Here is a 26,615-nt window from a genome sequence, read left to right as displayed (position 1 = left end):
TAAGGATTAAAAATAAACAAAAATATTTACAAATACGCTTTTAACAGGCTACTTGTACAGAGTCCCATTATAGTAATTTTATCCGGTTTGATGCCCTTAAATAGATTTTTTTTTTTGTTAGAGTCTCACAAAAACAAAATTGTCATAATAGCCCTAGTTTTTCATAGGTCGTCGTCAGGAGTTGTTTTTGTTCTATGGACAGGAGTCGAGCCCATAACCGAACTTGGGCCCAGAATCCATCAAGGCCTTTATATAGAGACTTTATCCAATACGTGAAAGTGTATAATTCACGGCTAACCTAAAATGTTAAACACATTAGTACATCCTTGAATGAGTTCATTTGAGAATTGAGACTTAAAAAGTTAAAACTCTTGCAAGCTAGTTGGTAATCAGTCTACTTATAAAATCTCGTTAAGTAAATCATGTTTTGCTAATTTTCAATGTTTCCAAAACCGAACGGAAAAACTTGGGATTATATTTTATAATGGAAAATATTAAAGGAAGCCCTTAGAGCTTCACTTAAGATGCATAAAAAGGTTGTACATTTCCATATTAAATGTCGCCCCCCTGAAGTTTATGGTAAGTATACAACTAATTAATGCACCTTAATGAATACCCTTAAGCTTTGTTTAGCAAAACCCTTTTATAATTTAGAAAAATGTAATCCAATACAAGATATTACCAAAATAAAAGATTGTATGTAAAATTAACGGGCTAGTGGACTTCTAATGATGAGGTGTTGATATTGGGCCTTGAGAAACAAACCGTCTTTATTTCTTCATTCTTAGTTTTACGGTTTTACCAAATTTTACGAACTTTCAATAGTTATTGTTAACTTTTATATTTGTTAGTGAGTGTTTTGTAAATATGTATTTGTATTGTCCTTAGTGTTTATCATGTTTAGATGAAGGATTTGTCATGTAATAACCTATGTAGTAATTAAGAAGGGGGTTTATAGCAATTTAATTGCATATATAAACTCCCCACATGTAATGAAAATCTAACATTTTGGCCTTAATTAAGTCTTGTTTCGAATACCTACATTCCCTCCTGAATACCTACTTTCCATTTCACCTTAAAGGTTCACTACACTTATTAGCATAGTTTACAGTTATATATCAGAAAGTTTGAAATATCGAATCAACTCCTCTTAGAACTTACAAGTGAAGAAGAAAATGAGGTCTATTGTCAATGTGTGTCAGTAGAGATGTACTGATGTGACTAACTGACGAAGGAAGTATTGAGATTAGTAATAAGCCCATTGAGAGTTCGTGCTATCAATAACTCACACAGTACACCATCATCGAACTATACTTGGTGGCTTGGTGCAACTACCACCAAACCACTTCGATACCACCTTATGAATAATGAAAAATCATACACAAAAATTACCTTTACCTTGTTATATCAGAAGGCTCCAGACGTGTAATTCCATCTATGCTAGTTTCTCGATATCCATACTCTTAATTGTACCGAGATCGAGTCAAGGATTAAACGAATTGCCAATGTCTTCAACCGTACAAGACAAACCTGTTGCTATTCTCATGTGGCTTTTCCCAACTCATTTAATTTAGTGAAATATTAGAAGTTTTGAACTAAATAAGTTGAAGTTAGTTAATACTCTCTCTTTTAATCATGGGCAAGTTGGTTAACACTTTTGGGATTTTCGCATGACACTGCAAAACTCCACTTTCTAGAACGGCAGAACACAAGTCTGTGCTGAGCTCTAAATTAACTTCAAAAATGATGCCCGTATTCATTACAACACTTCCAAAAGAATATAAGATTCGATATATGAAAAATGTAAACCTCCAATGAATCTTAAAAAATAAATAATGAATGTTATCAAGATCTATGGGTTGAATTGCATTATCTTTGGTGCAAGTCTTAGCAGTCTATCTAACGCATGTGGAGTAAACTTTCTTGCAAACAAATGACATGTTGCATTACCTTTACCATTGTACTCACAATGTCTTTCATTTCTTAACTTCTCCAAAAACTCCCTAGTAACATCGTACCTTGTATACCGAGTCGGGTGAGGTCCACCCTTTGACCAATCAACAAATGTCAATGTTCGATTTGCATTCACCTCCCCAAATCTACGTGTCACAAATGTAGGCAGGTAATGCTCGTCCGCATAACATGAGCCATCACAATAGTCTTGGAAAACTGGGAAATATGTCCTATCGGATATCACCTCAATGGCTAGGTCACGGTTCATTTCAAACCATTGAGACCCTTTTCGCCATTCGTTAATTTTAACAACTGGGTTCATTTTCCAATTGTACCGACCTCGTCCCACAGGTCCCTCCAAGTCATATGATTCCACAAAGTTGTGGTTTGAGTTGATTAAATAAGAATAAATCGTTGTGAAATTGAACAGAGGAATGCATGCTTCAGAAAGGAGAACAAATCGTTGGTTAGAGAAATCGAGTAGAGCGTTTGCAAGTAGACGACGCTCGGCTTCAATCATGCTAACTTTTCCCCATTCTACATCCTATGATGATTACAAATAGAAAAAAATCAAATCAAATATCATGAAAAAACATATATTCTTTACTAATGAATTCATATGACCTATGGAGAATGGTATAATTGAGTAGTAATTAACTAACTAATTTTCTAATAAAAAATGTCAACCATGTGTATATTGGGTTTGGGTTAAGGTATATGAAGTTTTACCCACAAGGTTGTGAGAATTTGACTTTGGCACAAAAGTGTGGTTTACTCTACAGTAGCCAGAGTAGAATTAAGACACTTCCAGAGAGTGCACATAATCCACGTGTCATTAAATTTAATAGTAAAGTCAATACAAATGTTCCGAATTTAGGTTATATAACTGTAAGGCCTTTCACTAAGCATATGTCGACCGCTCGTCGGCGAGCTCGTTGATGTAGCTAGCTTAAGGAGTAACCTCGTCGATGGCTTGTTTCATCTTCTCGTTTCGTTGGGTCGAAGAGGATAGACGAAGGCGGGGGAGCGTGTGGGAGACCCATCTCAAACGTAAAAAAAAAAAGAAGCTTTTTTTCAAAAATTTTAAAAACAAACGGCTAGTTTGTTTATTTATTTTTTTTCCCACTTTTCATCTATATATACTACCTTCTCACATTTGAGGCCTTATTTGGGTCAGACCCCATTAGGCGACCACCAGGTCGTAATTTTAGCCAGAGGTTGTCTAGTTCATCTGATGCCACATCGGGGCGATCTTCCGGTTCTGAAACGGCTCAGCTCGTTAGTTCTTATCTTCAAGAACAAAAAGAAGCCTTGCGACGGGCCGAGATTAGAGATGCCATGAAGGTTTTGGCGAGACCAATTCCGACGGGCTTGTCGTAAACCGACTTCGAAGCACATATGAGATACCGTCAATACTTGCAAGAGAACTACGGCAACTCGTTTTATGCACCGGGGGCACAGACGGGTCCTAGCCACATCTCGGAGGAGGACGACCAGACCGGCGATGACGAGTAGTTATTTTTTTTAATAATCGTAATGTTTTATTTTTCCTTGCAATGTGTTTTTTTTAGTGTGTTATGTGTTCTTTTTTTTTTAATGTTTAATTGTAATGTTTTTTTTTTTTAATTTAGTTGTAATGTTTTATTATTAATAAAATTAAGTAGTTCTTTAATTTTGTGTAAATATAAAAAAAAAAAAAGTGTGGAAGAGGAGTTATAAGGAGTGATTGTGGAAGAGGTGGATGAAGAGAAAGAAAAGTTGATGTGGCAGTGTGAAAGAGATGTGGAAAAGGCTTAGCTTAGTGTAAGGCCTAAAGGCATTCAATAAATATAATAAGCCACATGTATAACATCACAATTTAAAACTGAAAACTTGAGTAAGAGTAACATACTTAATTCAATTCGAGTTTTAAATAATGTAACCTTTCCGCACAAAAATCATATATGTATAATACTCTCACAATGTCAAAAAGATTATTCATATATAAACAAAAAATACAATTGTTTTGGGACAAACAAACTTAGTATAAAGGTGAACAATAAAAACAGAGGGAGTAATATTACTTCAAAATTAAAATTTAGTTGCCTTTTAGAAAATAAAAATAAAAATCTAACTTTTATTTACATAATTAAAGTTACTATGTTAAAGCTTTGTACTAGATCTAATATAAAATGAAACAAATCAATTATAAACCTACGAAATATTGTCGTAAAATATGCATTATTTCAGATTAAGAAAAAAAAGGTAAATTAATTTCAACAAAAAGAAAATTTCTTTACCTTGCTAGGAATTCTCCGGCCATGGAAAACGGAGTGTTGAGGCAATGTCCAATTATTGGAAGAGCTATGAACATAAATATTAAAAAGACCATCATGTCCTTTGAAAAACATCTCCCACAATGGAGACAATAAAACAGATCCTTTTGTTAAAAACATAAATGCCACCTTTGGTGTTCTCTTGTATGGGTAGTCTTTCACTTTTGGAACCATTGAGGCTTTCCATATTAACTCTTCATCACTCATATCATGCATTACATTTGTTGGATGTATGTAAGTATCGAGTCCTATTTTTGTACGTTGTTTTTGTGTCTGCGCTGGTGGTGGCGGTGATGGTAATGAAATGACGTCGTTTGGATCGGTATTAGTGGAGGTGGTGGAAATAGAGAATTGTGTGAATTGGAGATTAAACGAGACGTTTTTGAGATGGAAAGTGAGAATGATACCAAAACATAAACCGAAACCAAAGAAAATAATTATTGATAAAAGATTTGAGAGCTGTAAACGAGCGTTCATGAGTTTGGATAGTGAGATGATTGTTTGATTGTTGTTCTTCATTGTGAAGGAATAACTTTTTTGTTTTTGAATCGTGAAATAGTATTGTCTTTTGAAAAATAAAGTGTATATAAATGGAAAAAGTTATGATTTATATGATGGGATTGTTGGTGGATGGAGAATGAATAATTTAATTCAATTGGAAAATAAGAAGAGGACCTATGCGTTGATGTGTTTTTAATAGTATTGTGGGGGATGTTCATGTCGCCATATACATTCTACACGATTTCCTGTTTTTAAAGTTGTGTTATTATGTATTTTGCTATTCAAAAAAAAATGTTATTATGTATTTACACATGTATAAGTTTTATTTAAAAAACATTTTTCAGAATTATAACAATTTACGATGTATAAAATATAGGTATTTGTTAATATAAAGACTATGGCTACACTTTACCATAGATATTTGAATGACCATATTTATGAAAAAAAAAAAGAAAAAGAAAGCGACATCATAATACGGGAAGTGGTGACGAAGTAGAAATGGTGCGCTTAATTATTATTTTTTTTTTCTTAACAGAGTAACAAAAAAACTTAATTTAATTTCTAATAGAAAATAATCAAGAAAACTTTAAAAGATATGCAACAACTTACAAATAAATAAAAATGACCTAATAAGGTGTACATACTAATGTATAAATTTACATTACCATACTAACAGTGTTGTAAATATCGAATTTATCGGCCGATATATCGGTTATCGGTCCTTTACCAATAAGAAAAATGACTTATCAGGTAATTTATCGTTTTGGTCAAATTTCGGTCAAACTCGGCACTTATCGGTCAATGTCGTCACTTATCGGTCTAAAAAAAATTGACCACTTTTTTTTAATAAAAAAAACTTGATTTTTATCAAATATTAGGGTTTATTACTTTCTTTAATTCAATTTTTTCTAGCTAATGTTTGATTAGTTCTTTAATTTTTGAGTTAATCTTTAATAATCTTTTAATTTCTAGTTGTAAATTGTAATTACTTTGTTTGCTACCGTTTTTTCCTTTTGAAGATAGTCTATAGATACTTAGATTTCAAAATTATGATTGTAATTATTTTCTTTTATACAGTTTTATATTCTAACTATTGATGTATGGCATTACATATTGTATATATTGTTAGTATATATAAATTTTAGATAAATTCATTTACAATTTAGGGTATCAGATATATTGTTTATCGGGTCGGTCAGCGATATTTACAACCTTGCATACTAATTAATGTATAAATCATGTATCACTCCCCGCCCGGTTACCTTCGCTTTTAATAATAAGTTAAGGTAACTCAATAAATGTTTCCGGATTACTGCGCAAAAGTTCAACGATATTCGTGTGGTCTGTTACAACAGATAACTCAAACATGCTTTAAGCATTTCTTTTAATTAGTTAGTTCTTTTAATAATATTTTTGTTTTTTGAATAGTAATAATGATACGAAACAAAGCATTAATTTTGAGACGGAATTTGACGAAGAAAAGCAAACGTTTTCCCCGGTCCGGCCAACAAACACTGTAATTATTTTTCATCGTAGAAAGATACAATATGTGAGTTGGTACACAAGTAGTTATAATAAAATGGTTACTCGTATAAGGTTAATATCTATCAAAGTTTATACTGAATTCAAATACATTATATTATTGAAAATTAGTAAAAGGGAAAAGCAACAAACCAACTAATTGAGGGGTATTGTGTTGGTTAAAATATGAACTTAAAAGCAATGCAAGTGCAAGTGCAAGTGCAAATGATAGGGCTGCTGTTGGCTGAATCTTTAGTGGATACTGAAAGTGCACTTGTTGTGGAATCCACGTTCGAAACAAAGCTTTTAGCCATTTCTATTCTAAAGATAATCAAAATCTTTCAAAGTTATTAATATATTATAGTTAAATTAATTTAGATACTTCACTAATAGGCTCAAAGTTAATATTATATTGGTGTTGTTTTCACTGCTCTTTTTAACATATTCACGCTATCTTATACGAGTAATTATTTTATACAATAGAATTTATTTACATATTAGATTTTAAATCCGTGTTAAATACATGGGTTTAATAATATTATTAATATAAGAATTAGTATGCAAAAAAAAAAATACTTATACGTTAAATGTAAAATTATACTTAAAAAAGAATTGAGATATTCAAATGTTAAAACTAAATGCTAAATCATATGAGGTTGGATGATGTAATAGGGTTTCTTTTATACAAACTTTTTCAGAGAATCAATATTTTAACTTTGATTACACAGTTAACCAAGTTTTCATTGATGTCTTACAAAAAAGTAATTTTATTTTCGTTAACCATGGTTGTTAAAACACTAAAAGTAGCGGCTGGTTCGTGAGGTTTTCAAAGATTTCGTGTGTTGTGATTTTATTTTCAGGGTTAGTTTATATAAGAAGAATATATATCCTAAATATAGTTTGATTTTAAATACTAAGAAAAAAATGATCATCGTAATTATAGTCTGATTACATTTGATTAGAATTAATAATATAAACTTAAATATTGATATAAATATTAATTTGTATTAACCCATCGGCTGTAACGTCTCTAATGTTTAGCTATATTTTGCTATTAGATTGACGTTATGCAATAAAGTATTAATTATTTTTATATTGGGTTTAAGTGTAAATTGGTGATGAAAAATCAGAAAGTGTAAATTAATTTAGACATGTGTTGATTTAACTAATTTTAATATATTGAGGGTTGTGATTGGTCAAATGAAGTTAGGTAAGTTGTCTTTTAGTATATATAGATTTTGGACCCGTGTCAAATACAAGGTTTTACGACATTAACACTGTAAGAATTAGTATATGGAACAAAAAAAATACTTATACGTTAACATGTAAAAATATACTTAAAACATAATTGAGATATCCAAATGTAAATATTAAATGCTAAATCATATCAAAGTTAGATGGTATAGTATGGTTACTTTTATAAACTATTCCAGGGAAACAATATCTTAACCTTGATTACCTAATTGACCGAGTTCTCATTAATATCTTGCAAAAAAAAAGTAATTTTCTTTTCGTGAGCGATGGTTCTTAAGATTAATAAAAATAGCAGTTGGTTCATGGGTTTTCAATGATTTCGTGTGTTGTGATTTTATTTGTAAGGTTCCGTTTATATAAGAAGAATTTATATATCCTAAATATAGTTTGATTTCAATTACTAATAACAACAATAATTATCCTAATTATAGTCTAATTACAATTATTAATAACAAAAACATTACAATTAGTTTGATTACAATTAGATAAGATGTTGAGAGTTTGTACCTTCTTGTGTTTATGGAGACAATCGTTACTGCATATACGAAAGAAGATTAGTTTTAATGATTATTTGGTTGAAGTGTTTGTGTAAGATTTTTTTGGAGTCTTTGTGTGTTTCCGCATATATCTTGGTCCACTATCTTGTTATATTTTTATATTACTAATAAAATTGAAAAGTTTAAATTAATTATTTTTAAATTGGATGAAAGTGTAAATTGGTAATGAAAAACCAAAAGTGTAAATTAATTATTTTTAAGTGTAAATTGGTGATGGAAAAACCAAAAAGTGTAAATTAATTATGGAAAACCAAAAAATGTAAATTAATAATTTTAAATTGGAGTAAAAGTGTAAATTGATGATGGAAAACGAAAAGCTATAAATTAATTATTTTAAATTGGGGTTAAAGTGTAAATTGATTATGGAAACCAAAAGTGTAAATTAATTTAGACATGTGCCGATTTAACTAATTTTAAAAAATTGAGGGTTGTGATTGATCAATTAAGGTTATATCAGTTACTTTTTAGTATACATTAAGATTAAGATATACACAGTTAACTCATAATAATAAAGGTGTCAAAATATCTAAAATTGTTTTCTATACATGATATTTTAAGCATGCATATATTCTTTAATTTTAAGATAGTTTGAAGTTAATCAAGATACCTCTTTCACCTAAAAAAATTTAAAATTTAAAATTTAAACCTACTCACATTCATGATAAACCTTGTCTTAATCTTACAAATATATATATAGATACAAAAATAAATTCTAGAAATTTTTCAAAACTTAAGTTGACAAAATATCTAAAATACATTAAGTTACCCAAGAAGCCAGTTATACCGAACTTGAAAAAAATAGGTTGGTGAATTGACTTATAAAAAATATGGAATCAAAAATTGATTTGTTTTCAAGCCGGTTTCAAATCGGGATTCGGATATGATTATCAACTTTACTATACTTACACTTATCTTGTTCTGTCATTATTTGGTTATGGTTATTTGGTTATAAGTTTGTTTCATTATTTTGTACAAGAAGCACGTAACAGGTGACTATGTATTGTCATTTGTCAAGAACATATATCGACTATCGACTAAATTAAATAATCTTGCATATAATGATTAAATCCCCAATAAGGGAAGGCAGGCAGGCTGGCTCCACTAGAAAGTAAAACACACAATCTCATCTTCTTCTTTGTTGTCCATGGAATTATGATTCCGATTTGTTTATGTTTAGAAATCTCCTTCCTTGATTCCATTCCATTACCGTCTTTTTATTTATATTTTGTTAATGGAGCGTATGATCATGACTACGATTTGTTTAACCAACGGAAAAGAAAATTAAATATACATCAGTGTAAATTTAAAACAATGAAGAATTTAAAAAATCGGAAGCTTTAGTTAGTACATGCAGTAGGGGGTGATACTGACCAGGTTGGCTTCACCCGCTGCCAACTTCAGATTGTCACGGATATATAAAAATTGTACTTATTATTTGTTAATGGAAAATTTTTAGAAGAAAATGAATTGATAAAATAGACCATATGGACCCCCGCGCCATGTGAAGGCGATGGTCGTAACAGTGACGAAGACGGCCACAAGTTGTAATGGGACTGTGGCAAGTAGTCATTTTATTGATGTATAAAAGGTAATATATTTATTGGAGGAGTTATATTGTAAATTAATTTATTAATGGTATTTTTTAGTACATCATGGTTGTTAGTTATTAGGTGTGTTGATTTTGTAGGGTATATAAGTGTATATTAAGGAGATTGGTTCATGAATCATAAAAATATAAAAATGCCAAGGTAGATCAGTCCTTACTGTCAATAGTTTATGTTTATGATGTTGTACAAAGTTCATTCGGTTGTGCATTCCACTAAGAACCATTGATCAGAGTATCAGACTATGTTTGCACACAACAGTTCTATCTTTAACCATTTCACTTGATGCATACGTTACAGTGCTACAAATGGATTACACAGAACACTTGTTTCACGCCTAGTCATGGCGCGTTATATCTTAACTCTGCTCATGTTTCACGTTAACTTGGAAGAGTTAGCAGATTAAGTACACAGTACATGGGATGGACGTAACCAAATGACTACAGTTAATACCTTAAATCGATCTAGTATTAAGATTGTTTTTGATAGCATACCACATAGCAATGCCTGAAGCTGTTACTGCACCAATCAGCATAGCAGTTCTTAAATTGATATTACTTTGGCAGACAGAACTTCTGAAGCATGCCCACATCCATCTAGAGATGAAATGCACCTTGCAGGTCGACTGAAACTTTTGTACAGAAAATTCCTATGCAGGCCAGCAGAAAAAAGTGAAGAGTCAGAACATCAAGTGTAAGGCATAGTAGTAAGACAAGTCCACTTGCAGGCTTGAAGCTTACTTGAAGCATCAAATCTTGCTGAGGTAAGAAAGGGGGTCTTAACTCCTAAGTCCACATTGTGAGCTACTATATACGACGTCTCAATGGTTACAAAATTAAACATCCTTCTCTCTAGTTTGGGCAATTGGACAATGTAATATACAATTTTTTCATCCTTCGAACCAAAACCAACATAACAATCCATATTTGAGGGGAATACAGTTCACGTCATAAAATACTAGTATCCTGTGAACATGTGTTACACATCATGAACATAGAACGTTCGCAGATGATAATTTAATTGGTGATAGATAATGAAAACTGTCATTGAGAACTACTATTGTTATTATTACAGGTTGTATGTAGCAGAAAGCCAGAAAAAAATTGCACAAATTATTACAGTTATGAGTTTTAAATACAAACCCTAAATTTAGTTGATAAATATACTATAACACGTTCAGGTAGAATGTTAAAAGAGTTCAACCCAAGGTGAATGGGGATCTCAGCAGCCATCATTGCATTGGTTTATAATTTACCCACTTGGGCAGAAAATTCAGAACAACTGCTGCCGAAGTTTTCAAAAGAGAAGTCCTGCACAATCCCGGATCAACTTATTAGGGGTGGTTTAATTAAGACAGCGACGATTTCAGCTGTATCTAACTTCAGACAAGTCAAACAAAAAAGTTCCGCTAAACCAATGAGTCACATGGGTTGAACAAGCTGAAAGTCACCTCAAGCCTACTTTAAATGCATACACGCCTTATATTGTTATATTTAAAGATTTAGATATTAATTCATGGTATGATATTACTCATGTTATCACATCAAATCATGGGTTCTAGCCCATTGTGGACAAACTGTAATATGTGTGGATGTGTGTGAATATATTCCTTCTAATAAAAAAATAAAAAATAGAACTTCGAAGTGTTTCCGGGTCAACCCTACCCATCTCATCCTGCACTAAAATGACCTGGTTTGACCTGCTACCCACACCGGCCATCTTGCCATCTCTGGATTTATATAAAATTACTAGCTTAATCAGATGTTCCAACAAATTTCATTGATAACTTCCATGCAGCATATTCAGTCAGTTATGAACTTGAGATTGCTTTATAGTTAGTTGTTAATGAATACAAGGGTCAGGAGATGCGTTGAAACTCTTGTAAACTTATATATCAAGCATTGTGGTCGCGTGTATGTTTCACTATGAAATTAAGGTAATGAACTATTAGATGAACTGACAAAGTGATTAATGTTTACCTTTGGCAACTTCTTCTGATGTGCAAGATGGTCAACATGAAGTCTCACATTAGATGCAGCATGAACCCAAAGAGCACGGTCAACATCAGCATATGTACATGCAACGATGTCAAACAACGTATTTGAACCTGCTTCAATGGCTTTTAATATGGTATCTTCTCTATTTCTCCTGTTCCTGAAATAATCAATTATATAAACATTTTACTCATTTTTGACCATAAAAGACAACTGAAAAAGAAACCCACACAAAATGGTGTTTAATTATTGTCATGTATATGTTGAAAGATTATAAACATTTCTCTTTTTTTTTGTTTTTTTGTTTTTACTAAATCTTGAGCCATCTTTTAGCCACTTCTAGAAAATATATAGAAACACAAACTGTTCACAAAAGAAAAATGATATACACTTGATATACATTACATACTTGAGATATCCACAAAGCATGTGTTTTGGCCACAGATTAACCCTCCCGTGCATGGAGATCAAAACATTCGGTGAAAGGTCTATAAATTTGTAAGTGGTTTGAAAATAATCCTGCGAGTTGAAATTTTTGAAACACTAAGAACTTAAATGAAAAATAATGTCAATAAGAACAATATGATTTCATATAAACTAAGATATAAAATTTGCAATAAGAGTGTGTAAAGTACAAGTACACTTACACTCATATTTCCACCGGAATTGATATCCAAAAGCGCACTTCCTTGTCTGAAAAGTATAAAAATTATGGATATCATATTGGGATGCACTACTAATTCCGTATATGATCGTATTTAACAAATTTATAGTTTATCCAGTAAAGGATATCAAGTTGTAGCATCTTACCCTACACAATGATCGCCAACAATTAAGGAATTAGTGCTAACATGAAGCAATGCCAGATGTCCATCTGTATGCCCCTACATTATCAAAATAAATTTGTAAGACATACCATACATATTGGAGATAATGCATGCATAGGCCATCCAAGCATTGAAGATGTTACACTGACAGATATCAAAAGGTTACATTAAGGCCATCAAAACTTGAAAACTGCTTCATTGGTTCTGTTGATGCCCATTCAAGGGAACTCTTGCTGGAAAAAAGGTATAATGACAAAAAATGCAATTAACTACAAAAAAGCCAGTAAACTTCTTTTGGAAGGTCAATATTTTTTGGGCACTTCATTATCCGGCAAACGTTGGCCAAATTGGCACATATGAAACCAAACTGGCACGCAGTTGGCCTGTGCTGTTGTTTTGGTAATTTGGGTAGTCTTGTGTAACTTTATGAATACTTGGGTGGTCAATGCATATACTCAAAATCAACTGTTATCTGAAGCAAGTGACAAGAAACTCAGAATGTACACAAAACTGAGTAAATTAACTAAATAATAAGACCAAATTTGATCAAATACGCAAAGATATCAAGTGGTAATTAGAAATTACTGGAGCAGAAATAATTTTTAATCTCTCCCCACCAATGCAAATCTCTTCTGTTCCAGAAACTTCCGTATAACCATTAGACCAATCTTCTGCATGCCATAAACCAAAAACTTAATGATAAGACTTCAAAATTATGACACTCATCGTTCTATGCATAAGTATTGCATAAAGTAATTAACAATATTAATAAACAACAATTTCTAAATTCTAAAAGTCCTACAGTGATGTGTTCATTATTTGTAAAAAGTCCTAACCTTTTCTAATGCGGCCCATGGTGTTTTTGTGGACTAATAGACAAGCATCAGGATTGCTCTTCTGAACAGTGGAAAGACCTGAGCAGAAACATCAAACGGAGCATCAGGAGCCCTATAAGGTATAATATTAACAAATACTGAACCAAACTCTACACATAAAAGTCATTCAGTTTTGTTGATAGCTGTTATTACTTACCATCGACATGATCCCGATGATGATGAGTGACAAAGACAATTAACTTAGGTGGTAAAGCAGCAATGATTTCTGCAAGCTAGTTGCCACCATTCAAATAGTACAGAAGTTACCAAACTAAAGAAATAAGGAATGAAAAAAGAGCAATGATAAGTATATTAATTAGTAAATAAACACAATACAATCAGCATAAGCATACCTACACAATCAAAGTTATAACACCCGAAGTTTGTATAAAGATAAAGGTGTTTTTGAAGTATGCATACTGCAGATCATTTGCAAAATTTACCTTTTCATTGTTGAGTAACATATCGAATTAACTATTGGTATTGGTAGAAGCTCTGAATTTTTAGAAGATACAGGGCTAATCAAGTATTTAAATGATTTTAACCCAACTAAATCTAACTAATTGGTAACTCTATCAAAGTGAAATACAAGTCCGAAGTAAAGAACTTTTTCCCAATAAATGCTAAAGAAAATGTTGCTAAACGAATTAGACATCAAGAAGTGAACAGTCTCTATTATAAGAAAATAATACTCATAATACATTGGAACCTAGGAGGTGAACAGAAGAGAGGACGACAAATACTAACAAAAAAATAATAATAATTGTTAGATTTCACATAAATCTTAGATACTTACGTGTGCTAGACAACAAGTATATCTTAGAACCTAGATGTAATTGATACGCTTTACTAAAATGGGCTGCTACTGCAGACTTTCTTTTAACCGCTTTTTTGTACATTATTATTTAGAAATGCAAATATTCTTTTAAAGACATCTAAGCTAACAGATTATTCTAATGAAACAAATATATAACTCAACACTACAATAGGTGTCTTGTATCTATTCGTTGAAATCAGATTGCCGACCTATATATATCATCATACACAACTGTTTTGACAGACATAATGCTGACAACTTCACACAAACATCATATTTGAACAGTAGAACAAAATGACTATGCAAAAAGATAATTAATAAGGCTTCCAAAAGAGAAACATTTTAAAGAGCTAGAAGCATAATTTGATAAGTGAAACTTATATTTTTACCTCTGTATTGAACTCAGATCGACAACCCGGATCTACTATCATGGCATCACCCTGAGCAACAAAAGCACCACTCTCGGTACTGACATCATTATTCCCAGGTGCAAATACAATCAAATTTGTCGTACGATAAGGTTTTGCTGTTCTGCTTCCCATAGGCATAACGTTTACACCAGGAGGGTACTCCTAGAATAAAAGGCATGGCACAGTTACATAATATGTCATCATTATGCCAACAGAACCCGTTCTGAAGAAGGGACACTTGCTAGAAGCCTACGAACCTGGCAAGACAAGGTTGGGGGCAATTTCAATGAATCAGATTTTATTGAGTCTTTGAATAAACCCTCAACAACTAAAGGCCCGACACGATTCCCATTTGGCTTTACATGAAGAAGCAAATCAAGACAACTTTCATTGCAACTCCATTGACAATGATCTACACCACAACATCACCGTTATTCAATAAGTAATTTGACGAATCAAGTAGCAATCATCGTTGCAAAATATAGGTTAAATCTACACACATTATTAAATCATGTAAACTTGGTAAGTTTTAATCACATTTATAAGGGTGTAAAAGCACATATAACTAAAAGTTCACACTTAAAGAAGGATGCAAAAACTTACATATACACTACAAATGTCCACAACTAAAAGCGTGTAAATTCAAGACTTTTGGATCTCCAATTTAGTCGCAAACGTCCACAACTTTTAGAGTGCGGGAGTGGAGCTATTATTGGGTTTCTCACATTCTTAGATGTGAAAAATTAACCTTACTGATCTCACATCACATTGCTCAATGCTTGTTTATAAGTCTATGCATATTTAAGTGTGGATAAATGCCTAAAAACTAACCTTTCAAAATCCCAACACTAGATACAAGGTCTCCTGTAACATAAACAGTCTCAACGGGATAACCAGGTCCAAAATTAGGTTCGTCGACAAACTTAAAAAACTTCCACTCAACCTCATTAACTGATCCAAATCCAACTTGTTCCAAAACCTACAATCGGCCACAACCCGAAAATCAATATTAATATGCCAGGAAAGGTTTCACACATATAATAATAGGGTCTTTAATGTAAAAGTGTACGGAAACATCATAGTAAAAAATAATGCATCAACACCCAAAAACTGATCCACAAATTTGTACACTATACTTATTACTATTTTTTTGGTGTCGGTTTACAAGTTTTTTAATTGGTCGGATACATACAATGGCGCCAATATTAAAATTTTGGATACTCATTTACAAACTTTTGAATACATGGATTATGGATATACAATTTATATAGACTATAGTTAGATACATTTGAAGTATATATAGTTACCTGGGTGAGAGAAGAATGAAGGTCAAATTTGTTTAAATCGATTTTCTGTGAACACGATTCTTGACCTTGAAGTGTAAATTGAGGTGATGAATTTGATTCCTCCGATGAAAATGGGGATAAGGTAGCTGAGGGTAAGTCAAAGAGGTCAGAGTCAACATGCGAGTCGTATTCGTTGTCATTGTACTTAGGAGGCGGTGTTTGTTTCACAATTACGAATTCCTGTTTATTTTCAGGGTTTCTGATGATTGCAGCCAGCTTGTATGTTGCCATTTTTTATGGATTTTGATTTGATTCATTCACAGATTTTGATTCGATTCATTATTTGAGTGTTTGTTTAGGGGTTAGTTGTAGCGGTTTTTTGCGCGAATAAAGACACTCATTATTAACGTACCGCCGTTTAAGATTGAACATGTGGTCGATATGTCCGAGTGGTTAAGGAGATAGACTTGAAATCTATTGGGCTTCGCCCGCGCAGGTTCGAACCCTGCTGTCGACGCACTATTTTTCTTTTCCTTTTTGTAAAAAGAAATAAAACTAGCCCTGACCAAAAGTTAAAAGAAAACGAACAATCTTTGACCAAAAGGTTCGAATCCATACAAGGACCAGTAACCCACCACCAACACTGAGTTAAAACTCTCTTTTAATATGATGCACACCTAAGAAAAGAGCTCTCCAACTAACAATCGTATAATATCTTTTGTTAACAAAAACAAAAGAAAACCCTTTGCTTCAACGATGATGTTTTTACAAATATAAATGTACAGGTGGTTAAGTTCTTTTGAAGGTATTTAATTCTCAAAGTTTCAAGTGACCCTTTTCTAAATAATTTAATAAATTTTAACATTTATTTATTAAACTATACTAAATACGACATATGTTTTTAATTTGTTTTATAAAACAAACGACCTATTAATTTAGGAGTATTTTACACATACCATTTAGACAGCCCAATGTCGAATGATAAGATTAAGGTCACATTTGGTTCATATTTTCTAATGGAATTGCAATGAGATTTACTTCTTTAGTGTGTTTGGTTGTTCAAAGACGAAGGAATATCATTCCATTGGAAATTCGGAATTGGAATGTAAACATTACATCATTTCATTGAATCTTCATTCCTTGAGGATGAGGAAATGAATTTGTTACTTGAATCTTCAAAAAATCAAAAACATTTTGGTCAAATTTCATTCCTTCAAATTCCAATTCCATTGAAAGATTTCAAACTTCCTAAAAACATTATGTAAACCAAACACGCCCTAAGAGTAAAACATCTTTAATCGTATTGTTTATCATTAAGCGAGTGTTATTTAAGACCGTCTATTAACTTAAAATTAATATAAAGTGAAACTAATCGAATCAAAATATGACAATATAGACAATATTAATAGTTAAGACTTTTTAGATATCAATCATGAAGTGTGAGTCAATAATGAAAGAACAATAAATTAATAATTTATGAGCACCATGAATTAAAATCTGCATGATAATTAGTATTTAGAAATAAAAGATTTGATTGTAAAAATCAAATGATATTGATCATTATAAAAGGTTTAACAATTTAAATTTGATTAGATTAAACCATTTTAACATCTTTAAAAAACATATTAAGAGTAATGATATATGGGAAATGATCTGTACTGCAGACTTTATCTAAGCATAGGTACTATTACTTTAAAAAAAGTTACATATTAAACATTTAAATTTGATAAACATACATAGCCCCCCTTTGAATTTTACATAACCTCCCCTGAATTTTACATAGTTTCCATTGCTTTACATAAGATAGGTACTATATGTTTTATCTAACTTTTCCTCGTGATATATTGCCTAAAAGATATGTATGATAATATACCTATTTCATGTATTTGTTGACACATATATTATACATTTCATTTTTAATCATTATTATTGATTTTGTCATGTGTATAATCCTAAATATTAGGTCGTATCTTTATGTTTAGTAGGTTGGTTCTTATGAGTCGTCTTATGCTAACAACTCTTTTTTTGTCGTGGATGGGATAGGCACCACCCCCTTCTAAGCTCGTCATCGTCTTCTATCATTCAAATTTGGAAATGGTCTGACGAGGTGGTGTGGGGTCGTGTGTATGTTTTATATTTTCTTTTGTTTTGAGATGAGGTGAGAGTGTATGTGTGTATGTGGGTTTTAAATATCTTACGAGTAATTGAGAATAAGATCAAGATGATGGTATGCTAGGGAGGCAACGGGTAGTTATTGGATGTATCTTGAAGAGAGGAAAAAAATGATGTAACAATCAAGACGACCTAATGACATCGTTAGAATATGGAAAAGTCTTATTTGCGACATCAAACATTTTCCTAAATATAAAAACATCAAATTTGATATTTAAAAACTTAGTTAAGACTTTAGACATACAAATACTATATTATGAAAGAATTAATGATAAATCAGTTTAATTCATATACTTAATAATGAACCTTACTTACTTATGAAATGATAACAATTAACATGTAAAAAACTAATAAATAAATATATAAAAATAGTAAAGCAAGTGGAATTTATATGTCAAATTTTATCTAAGTTAGGTTAAATTATGATTTTTTTAATGAAATGATTAGTTTGGAGTACAAAATGGGCCGAGTGATATGAATGTGAAATACCAGCGAAGCAAAAAAGAAGCAGGAAGTATTTTCAAAGACCAATTCATTCATCATCATCACCTCTCGTTGGCGTAGTATAAATTTTATTTACTATAGTTGCTGCTGCAATGCAAAGTGGGGAATAGTTTTGTTGGGTTGAATATTCGTGGGGGTCATTCTCAAAAGCGTATATATTCTGTCTTGGGATCATCTTATTATCATTGGTCCTTCATCATTATTCCATTTATATATATATATATATAATTAAATTTACTTAAACCACCGATCCGAGATGTTGTGAGGTTCGTGCGCACACAAATCAAATCCACACTAAAATACACTCTTTCGATCTCTATCCTTCCGAGACAAGCGAATTCTAATTAAAGAAGTTGTTATTGCTGTTTTTGAAATCGGAGAAGGTAAAAAAAGATAGATAGAGAGGGGAAAAAGAAAAAAGAAGAATGGGAGGTACAAAAGTAGAGGGGGGATCATCCTCTGCTGCTGCTGCTGCTAATCGAAGGGATCCATATGAAGTTTTGAATGTTTCAAAAGAAGCTTCTGATCAAGATATCAAATCTGCTTACAGAAAACTTGCCCTCAAGTTAGTTACTACTTATTTTTTGCTCTTTCAATCCATTATTTATAGTAATTTTGTGATTACACATACAGTTGTGTTATTGTTCCTTATGTTATTGACTTTGGATTATTATGTTAATATTTATTTTCTTGATAATTATGGTGTTTGTTCAGTTTGAATTCAAGTTATATGGAGTAGTACAGTATTTAGGTTGTATCAGATGTGTTCTATAGAGTGTGATTGTGTTAATTTATTTCTGTAGATTTTATAACATTAGTTGTTAATAGGTATCACCCCGATAAGAATGCTGATAATCCTGTAGCCTCGGAACTATTTAAGGAGGTTGCGTATTCTTATAACATTTTATCTGATCCCGAGAAAAGAAGGCAATATGATAATTCAGGGTTTGAGGTAATTTTCAGCTATCATTACCTTGTGTGTGTTTTTTTCCTTCTAGTTACTTTCATATTTATACGTAATCTGTTTTGTATTCATTTTAGGCTGTCGATGCTGATGGCACAGACATGGAAATTGATTTATCTAACCTTGGAACAGTTAACACGATGTTTGCAGCATTATTCAGGTAACTTTTAATTGAACCTTTCACAATTTGGATTCATTTTGATGCATATGGTTATGCTCTTTTATTTACTTTTTCATATTTAAGTAAGCTTGGGGTTCCTATTAAGACAACTATTTCCGCCAATGTTCTTGAAGATGCTTTGAGTGGAACCGTCACAATCAAACCCCTTCCGCTAGGATCATCAGTTAGTGGAAAGGTGCACCAAAGAATGTTTCAAAAAGTTTCTTTAAAGGTGGCAATTTTGGCCCATTAACTTATCAATGGGTCAATTCGGGTTATGTTTCATCTTTAATGAGTCAAACAAGTAATTTTTTGTAAAAAAAGTTTAAATTTGATCCAAAAAAGGAAGTTTAAATGGAAATGGATTGAAAGTCAACCATTGTGTAGTTTTGGCATTAAACTTCTCAAGTCATTTTTTTCAATAATGAGATTATTATTAGGATTATATGATCTTTATAATCATAATTAACACACTATATATCTATGAAAACTCTAAAGTGGTTACCAGAAAGTTTGTCTGGTCAACCCAACCCAACCCATCGCATTTCAGTTATAGCCCAAACTTACGCGTCTGTATTCTTTCCTGTTATCTAACCCATCCATTTTGCCACCTCTACATTTTATCTATAGCTACTCAACTACTCCATTAGCTTAACCAAATCTAACTGTAGGTAGAGAAACAATCTGCTCACTTTTATGGTATCAATGTTACTGAGGAACAAGCTCAAGCAGGGATAATAGTTAGAGTTACTTCAGGGGCCCAAAGCAAATTTAAGGTAACTATTTGCTTTCCTTCTTTTCTCTCTTTTTTTTTCTTCCTTTTCTATAATGAGTTAATAAATGACAAAAGAATAAGATTGGAACAGTGTGATTATAAATGACGAAATGTGACAATTGTGCTAATCTTTATGTGCATCTAATATTGCAGCTACTGTATTTTGAGCAAGACAATGGTGGGGGCTATAACCTGGCATTGCAGGTACCATATATTCTTGATATTCACTTATCTTTGAAGGACTCAGATAAATTATTTTATCAGTAATGTTACAATAATAACGTGGTTGAATATGATGGCATTTTTACATTATATATATGCTACATTCTCATCATTCATGTTGCAGTTTTAAAATGGCATTGCTAATGGTTAGTTTTCTTGGAATTTCTGTATGCTAAATTCTCATAATTAATATAACAATATTAAAATGACATTAGTTAACTGAACTTCAGATGATGGAAGAATGACGTCATTCGTCAATTAGGGTACTAGTTGAGGTTTCAATATGACATTGGGATTGATGGGGTCGGTGGAAGTATTCAACGACATATGAAGCTTCAAATAAGATGTCCACCATAATGAATGTTATATGTTATAATGATAGTCTTTCATAGAACGTGAATAAATATATGCGCAGGAAGACAGTGAGAAGACGGGGAAGGTGACATCTGCAGGGATGTATTTCTTGCATTTTCAAGTATATAGAATGGATTCAAGTGTTAATGCGGTATGTTTCTATGTCTTATTTTTGTTTTATCTTCCTGATAAAGTTGTACAGTAGCTTGTAACACTTAATGTTCCTGGATGTTTCATAAAAGTTGTAAAATTTACTTTCTCAAAAAGTGTTTCATTTTAAAGTTATTTTCCAATTGTCATCTTCATTGAAAAGAAAAAAAGATTAGAGGTGGCAAAATGGGCGGGTTGGGAAAGGGTCTGTGGTTTTCATTATAATTTAGTACTGATAGATACAGGTCAGGCAGGGTATTATTATAATTATAATTACTAAAGGCTGTATTATTACAATTATAGTTTAAAGACTTAAATAAATTGATTCAAGAGGTTGTATTTTATAATTTTCCCATTGCTGTTAACCCATTCTAATGTTGGCTATATTTTATAATTTCTCCCATTTCTGTTAACCCATTTGAGATAAAACACAATCCAAATAGACGCTCTTAGAAGTAAATGTGTCCAAATTCCAAACTTTCACAATTAGAAGATTTGCTATTATCGATTTGGTTAATAATCATTGCATGAAAGACCATATCTAAGTGGATTGTTCAATGGTTAAAGTGTCAAACATAATTCTCAGATTATGTATCATTAAAGAGGCTTTAAAGCATGATGCTTTAAGCATCTGACAGTGGTTGTGATTATGGGCAGTTAGCAATGGCGAAGGACCCAGAAGCTGCTTTCTTTAAAAGATTGGAAGGTCTCCAGCCATGTGAGGTCTCAGAAATAAAAGCTGGGATCCACATATTTGCAGTATATGGTCTGTAATATTTCTCCACTCCTTTAAGTAACAGTTCCCCAATTCGGAAATACGTTTAACTTAAAATATCTTTCTTTTAGGCGATAATTTTTTCAAGACTGCATCCTACACGATAGAAGCTGTATGTGCGGCGACATATGAGAGCTCAACTCATAAGCTCAAGGATATTGAACAACAGATTTTAAGAAAGAGAACGGATTTACGCCAATTTGAAACCGAGTATAGAAAGGTTAATTTAGTAAATTTACTTCTACATATGTCTATTCTGTAAATGATTTTATTTTCTATCTTTATCTTTGCATGCTTAATTGATCTTTTGCAGGCTTTGGCACAATTTGAAGAAGTGACCAATAGATACACTCAGGAAAAGCAGAATGTAAGTACACCTTATGATATAGGAAGAGCCAAATTAAAGCATGAATTATTTAAGATACATCCAGATGCAGAATCAAAAAGTTTAGCATCCAAATAAACCAGGAAGATTAAACAATCGACCTCTTGTTCTCTTTGCCGTTAAAAAAGTCTTATTATGGGATATGTTTTTTTTTATATCAACTTTTGATAAACCAATTTTTATCTGCGATTCACAGGTGGACGACCTTCTAAAACTACGAGACAACATCCAATCATCTTTCACGTCTAATAAGACGGTAATTTCTGGGAGTAAAGTCAGTAATGGAGGTAATAAACCCGAAGAAAGCAGCCCTAGTGAAGAAGATGGCAAAAAGTCTGCAAAGAAGAGATGGTTCAATCTTAGCCTCAAATTATCTGCCGATAAAAAGCAACGTGATTAAATTGATCACAGTCCCACTTTTGGCGTTTATATTGATAATTGTTTTCGTGATTCTTAGGTTGTTTATAATGGCTTGTTCATTTAGATTTAGTTATTGATTAAAACAAATGATTTCTCATCGGATATCTTATACTTTGTTTCTTCATAAACAACAAATGTATTTGTTTGTTATGTAATACGGAGTATTTTTTTATTTTTATTTTGGCTTGATTAGCTTTTCATTTCTTTGGCGATGAAAAATCTTATGAACCTCTCCCCGGTGTTACCAATAGTTTGCAACTTTGCATTCACTTTATTTTGTTGAAAGTATGTAACTATAGTTTTTTAACTTAAGAGGTAACAGTAATGTGATTCGGTTTAGTGGCACTCAACTGAAGTTTGTTGACAGAGTATAGAAGTTGTACGTGATGTGTTTCTATCAGACAAAGTTGGTATGCGATACGCTAAACTTTTTAGGCCCATTATTGAATTGGGGTGTTTGTCCATTACAATTACTAGCATCGTGTCCGCACAATACAGCAGTGGTGGTAGCAATGCGGTGATGACTGGTGGCGGCGGCAACTGATGGTGGTGACGACGAGTAGTGTTAGCTATTGATGTAAATGTCATTCGATATACTTTCGATGAAGTTTAGAATCCGAGAGCAGAACCTGTACGGATAAGGCATTTGGCTATCATACTTTATGACCTATCAGCTCCTATGATCTATCACCCCACCATCTCACCGCCACAACGTGCGGATACTTTCTCTCGTGTATATTATTATAGATAATTAAACTGGTAAATAAAGAATAAGATGACTTAGAAAAAGAGTAAAAGGTATTTATGTTATATTGCATAGAGTATCTTTTAACATGTTCAAAAATAATTAAATGGGGTAATTTCTTTTATATGTAGCCATGTAGGTATATATAATTGATTGGGTTATAACTTATAAGGTTCATATGAATGATTTTATCTATCACACTTTCAGGTGTTTTTTTTTATTATTATTAATTTTTTTTTATTTTTACAAATGTCATTTGTAAAAACGATAATGTATTTTATAAAAATTTACAAAGTCAATTAATCACTATCATCAATCACGTATAATCCTGGTCATTTTAAAGACATTAGAACTACGAAATTTGACTATGCGAGACCCACTACTTGATATATAGAATGTTAGTTTAGTTCTATATAATTTGTTGTCGTCAATCATAATTACAAAGCTTGACGTTAACGTAAATTGACTTGGTTCAATCACGGATTCATGGATCTTACAAAATCTTGAAGTTTCAACTTGAGATTAAATCAAACTGAATGTCATTATCTTGATAAACTTTCAACATGAGGAATTTAATAAAAGCAAACACCATTCTCTTTGTACTTAACAACTTATGTGATGACACTTTGTTTAGAAGTATCAACAAGACAACAACGTTGACCCCAATCAACAAGATGAGGATATCACTTTAGAATGCCTTTCTTTGTAAATTATTAAATCATAGAATGCTAGAACAAACGACTACTATAATTAAAATTTAAAACCGCGCTACTGAATACCAATATAAACTTATATATATATATATATCAATTAAGTGTTTGAGATGCACAAGAATAATAATGTACAGTACTGTATTAATTAATTAGGATAAAACTTTCAAAAGAATTAAATCAAAATTAAACATGCCAAAAAGAATGAAAACAAATTAAACGACTCTCAACGTACCCCATCCAATTAATCCCTCACTTCATCCGGTTCCGGATTCCAATTAAAAATCCATTATTAATTATAAGTCTAAACAAAAAGAATAATATGCATATATATCATTCAATTAATATTCCAGCTGCATCCTGTTGAGTGGCAAATGATTAGCTGATCGATGATGAAGATGACTCCCTTCTTTGCCTTTTCATCTCTTCATAAAACCTTTCAATAAACTTGTCAGCCCTTTCATCTACCGAATCTTCTTCTACTCCTTCATATAGTAACTCTAAATAATTACCATCTTTCTCCTCCACTTTCATAATGGCAGTAGTAGATTGATCATATGATGAATAATTCTCATCGTCATGCTGGCCACTGAAACACGAAAGAAACCAAACCGAATACACTGAAGCCTCCCCATTCGATTTCCGCTTACGAAAACTAATAAGAGGAGTGCTTGAAGGAGAGAACTGACGTTCTTGAATGTACTTATAATAACTATTGTAGTGGTTTAAACCTTTCAACTTGGCTGATTTTTTAAGATAAACCAACCTCATTTTAGCTATGAAAATGGATACCTTGATGAGATTCGAGACCTTTTGTAAAATGGGTGGTGATCTTCTTTTGCCCATGTTTAATTTGAGTTCAAGCTAGCTAGCTCGAATATTGATGATATTGATAAGTATAGTTTTATGTATGTCTATATATATATAGCTTTTTTCTTGAATAGAGTGTGAAGTATATATGGGAGTTTTATAGTGAAGCAGTGAAAAGAATGTATACTAAAAAGTACGTATTGTAATAAACTACAAGCTGATCGAGGGGGAGCTAGGCTGTCAAAAGATGGTTTTTTGCCTTTATGTAGATTCCGGTCGGAGAGGTTGGAAAGGTGGTGGGGATATAGCCGTTGGGGTTCTTCCTAGCCAAGTTTTTAATTCTTTACTTGGTGATCCATTTTATATATATATATATATATATATTAAAACAGTAGTTAACCGAGCCTTCTAAAGCACTCTTCAAATCCAAAGCTAAGCTAATAAATTGTCACATAGGATTTATCCTATGTGGCATATTCATATTATTTTTACAATATAATATTTTATATTATTAAAAAAAATATATCTATAATAAATCTTTATAAAATCTTTAAATATTTTATACATATCACAAAATCATTACGCAATATTCACTTTTTTAAAACCTACAACTTTATTTATTCTTTTTTAAATTTGTTAAAGATATTCGTTGTTATTTTTATTTTGATTATATAGCAATTATATTTTTACGTAATTCATTTATTTTCTTTAACTTTTGGTTCAAGTATAATTAACACATGGTCTTAAGGGTGAGTTAAAGAAGACATTATATTTTCATTTACAATTGCAAGTCTCTCACCAACTAAGATCATTATTGTTTTTAGTTTGATTTATTTAACCTATTTTAATTTTATTTTTTCTTAAGATTTCTTCTTTTGTTATTCATAGCGACTTTAAGCCCATAAATTTTGTTTTTCAGTTCTTGATCATGTCAAAAGTTAGATAATTTATATTTTCTTATTTGGTCGATTGTTCTATTTTTTCAGTGGTACATAGCAAGAATTAGGTCAAATTCTTATAAATATTTTCTATTCACGTCTCCGTAATCATCATAAGAAAAAAAGAAAAAGAACTTTATGTAATGTTGAATTAAAAAAATAATGAAATATCATTAGGTATAGATGTGACTTTTTAATTAAAAAAAAATATCATTTTATCTAATGAGAAGATCTTAGATTTCTACAATATATTTATTTATTTATTTATTTATTAATATATATAAGTTCATTTTTTTTTTCTAAATATATAGTTTATTTTTGAAAAAATATGGAGTTGACACATAGGATAAAATCTTATGTGACATTTTTTCAATATAGTGTTAGATTGTAAGAGGGCTTTAAAAAGCTTGATTAACTACTTTTTTTTATAAGAGTTATAGATATAGATATATAAAAATAAAATATAAGAAAATATCTGATACGTGACAATTTCGATTAATGCCTTAAATAATCATATTAAAGAATAAGACATATATGTAATTTTAGTTTAGGTAAAATTTTATTAATCAAAGAAACTAGCAAACATTACAGAATATCATTCTTAAGCTTATGATTAT

General features: G+C 31.5%; 4 protein-coding genes and 1 non-coding gene across 6 annotated transcripts; 2 read left to right on the top strand and 3 right to left on the bottom strand.

Moving 5' to 3' along the window:
• Positions 1-1,842: 1,842 nt before the first annotated feature.
• LOC122580103 (glycosyltransferase BC10-like) lies at positions 1,843-4,802 on the bottom strand. Its single transcript, XM_043752377.1, has 2 exons — positions 4,233-4,802; positions 1,843-2,497 (listed from the first exon to the last, which is right to left on the bottom strand). Exons 1-2 carry the CDS (start codon positions 4,785-4,787, stop codon positions 1,853-1,855), a joined length of 1,200 nt encoding a protein of 399 aa, XP_043608312.1. The 5' UTR covers positions 4,788-4,802; the 3' UTR covers positions 1,843-1,852.
• Positions 4,803-9,952: 5,150 nt separating this feature from the next.
• LOC122578466 (lactamase-like protein ptaB) lies at positions 9,953-16,290 on the bottom strand. 2 transcript variants are annotated; one of them, XM_043750436.1, is made up of 12 exons: positions 15,936-16,290; positions 15,460-15,607; positions 14,886-15,040; positions 14,608-14,790; positions 13,559-13,634; positions 13,363-13,440; positions 13,112-13,197; positions 12,510-12,583; positions 12,347-12,392; positions 12,109-12,218; positions 11,685-11,859; positions 9,953-10,354 (listed from the first exon to the last, which is right to left on the bottom strand). In XM_043750436.1, exons 1-12 carry the CDS (start codon positions 16,203-16,205, stop codon positions 10,160-10,162), a joined length of 1,596 nt encoding a protein of 531 aa, XP_043606371.1. In that variant the 5' UTR covers positions 16,206-16,290; the 3' UTR covers positions 9,953-10,159. The 2 variants fall into 2 exon arrangements, with proteins under 2 accessions (XP_043606371.1, XP_043606372.1); XM_043750437.1 differs by lacking the exon at positions 9,953-10,354 and adding an exon at positions 10,730-11,015 and having other exon boundaries at positions 15,936-16,286.
• Positions 16,291-16,349: 59 nt separating this feature from the next.
• On the top strand, positions 16,350-16,431 carry TRNAS-UGA. The gene has a single exon. It is a non-coding gene; the product is annotated as a tRNA-Ser (tRNA).
• Positions 16,432-18,577: 2,146 nt separating this feature from the next.
• LOC122578467 (chaperone protein dnaJ 15-like) lies at positions 18,578-22,973 on the top strand. Its single transcript, XM_043750438.1, has 11 exons — positions 18,578-19,155; positions 19,419-19,542; positions 19,632-19,714; positions 19,799-19,910; positions 20,386-20,490; positions 20,643-20,693; positions 21,127-21,216; positions 21,873-21,981; positions 22,062-22,210; positions 22,304-22,357; positions 22,572-22,973. Exons 1-11 carry the CDS (start codon positions 19,016-19,018, stop codon positions 22,773-22,775), a joined length of 1,221 nt encoding a protein of 406 aa, XP_043606373.1. The 5' UTR covers positions 18,578-19,015; the 3' UTR covers positions 22,776-22,973.
• Positions 22,974-24,395: 1,422 nt separating this feature from the next.
• On the bottom strand, positions 24,396-25,123 carry LOC122578469. Its single transcript, XM_043750441.1, has one exon. It carries the CDS (start codon positions 25,094-25,096, stop codon positions 24,629-24,631), a length of 468 nt encoding a protein of 155 aa, XP_043606376.1. The 5' UTR covers positions 25,097-25,123; the 3' UTR covers positions 24,396-24,628.
• Between the last annotated feature and the right edge of the window lie 1,492 nt (positions 25,124-26,615).

Source organism: Erigeron canadensis, chromosome 8, assembly GCF_010389155.1.
Source record: "Erigeron canadensis isolate Cc75 chromosome 8, C_canadensis_v1, whole genome shotgun sequence".
NCBI lineage: Eukaryota > Viridiplantae > Streptophyta > Magnoliopsida > Asterales > Asteraceae > Erigeron > Erigeron canadensis.
Note: the sequence above shows the minus strand (reverse complement) of the source record. Positions and strands in the feature narration are given on the sequence as shown.

What these genes read in the sequence shown, in the direction of transcription:
- LOC122580103 (XM_043752377.1), bottom strand. Translation starts at nt 4,787, where the DNA reads ATGAAGAACAACAATCAAACAATCATCTCACTATCCAAACTCATGAAC. An exon ending in GCCGGAGAATTCCTAGCAAG is followed by an intron (nt 2,498 to 4,232) that starts GTAAAGAAATTT and finishes TAATCATCATAG; the next exon opens with GATGTAGAATGGGGAAAAGT.
- LOC122578466 (XM_043750436.1), bottom strand. Translation starts at nt 16,205, where the DNA reads ATGGCAACATACAAGCTGGCTGCAATCATCAGAAACCCTGAAAATAAA. An exon ending in TAGTGTTGGGATTTTGAAAG is followed by an intron (nt 15,041 to 15,459) that starts GTTAGTTTTTAG and finishes GTTGTGGTGTAG; the next exon opens with ATCATTGTCAATGGAGTTGC. An exon ending in TAAAAATTATTTCTGCTCCA is followed by an intron (nt 12,584 to 13,111) that starts GTAATTTCTAAT and finishes TTGATAATGTAG; the next exon opens with GGGCATACAGATGGACATCT.
- LOC122578469 (XM_043750441.1), bottom strand. Translation starts at nt 25,096, where the DNA reads ATGGGCAAAAGAAGATCACCACCCATTTTACAAAAGGTCTCGAATCTC.
- LOC122578467 (XM_043750438.1), top strand. Translation starts at nt 19,016, where the DNA reads ATGGGAGGTACAAAAGTAGAGGGGGGATCATCCTCTGCTGCTGCTGCT. An exon ending in ATGATAATTCAGGGTTTGAG is followed by an intron (nt 19,543 to 19,631) that starts GTAATTTTCAGC and finishes TATTCATTTTAG; the next exon opens with GCTGTCGATGCTGATGGCAC. An exon ending in ATGTTTGCAGCATTATTCAG is followed by an intron (nt 19,715 to 19,798) that starts GTAACTTTTAAT and finishes TTCATATTTAAG; the next exon opens with TAAGCTTGGGGTTCCTATTA.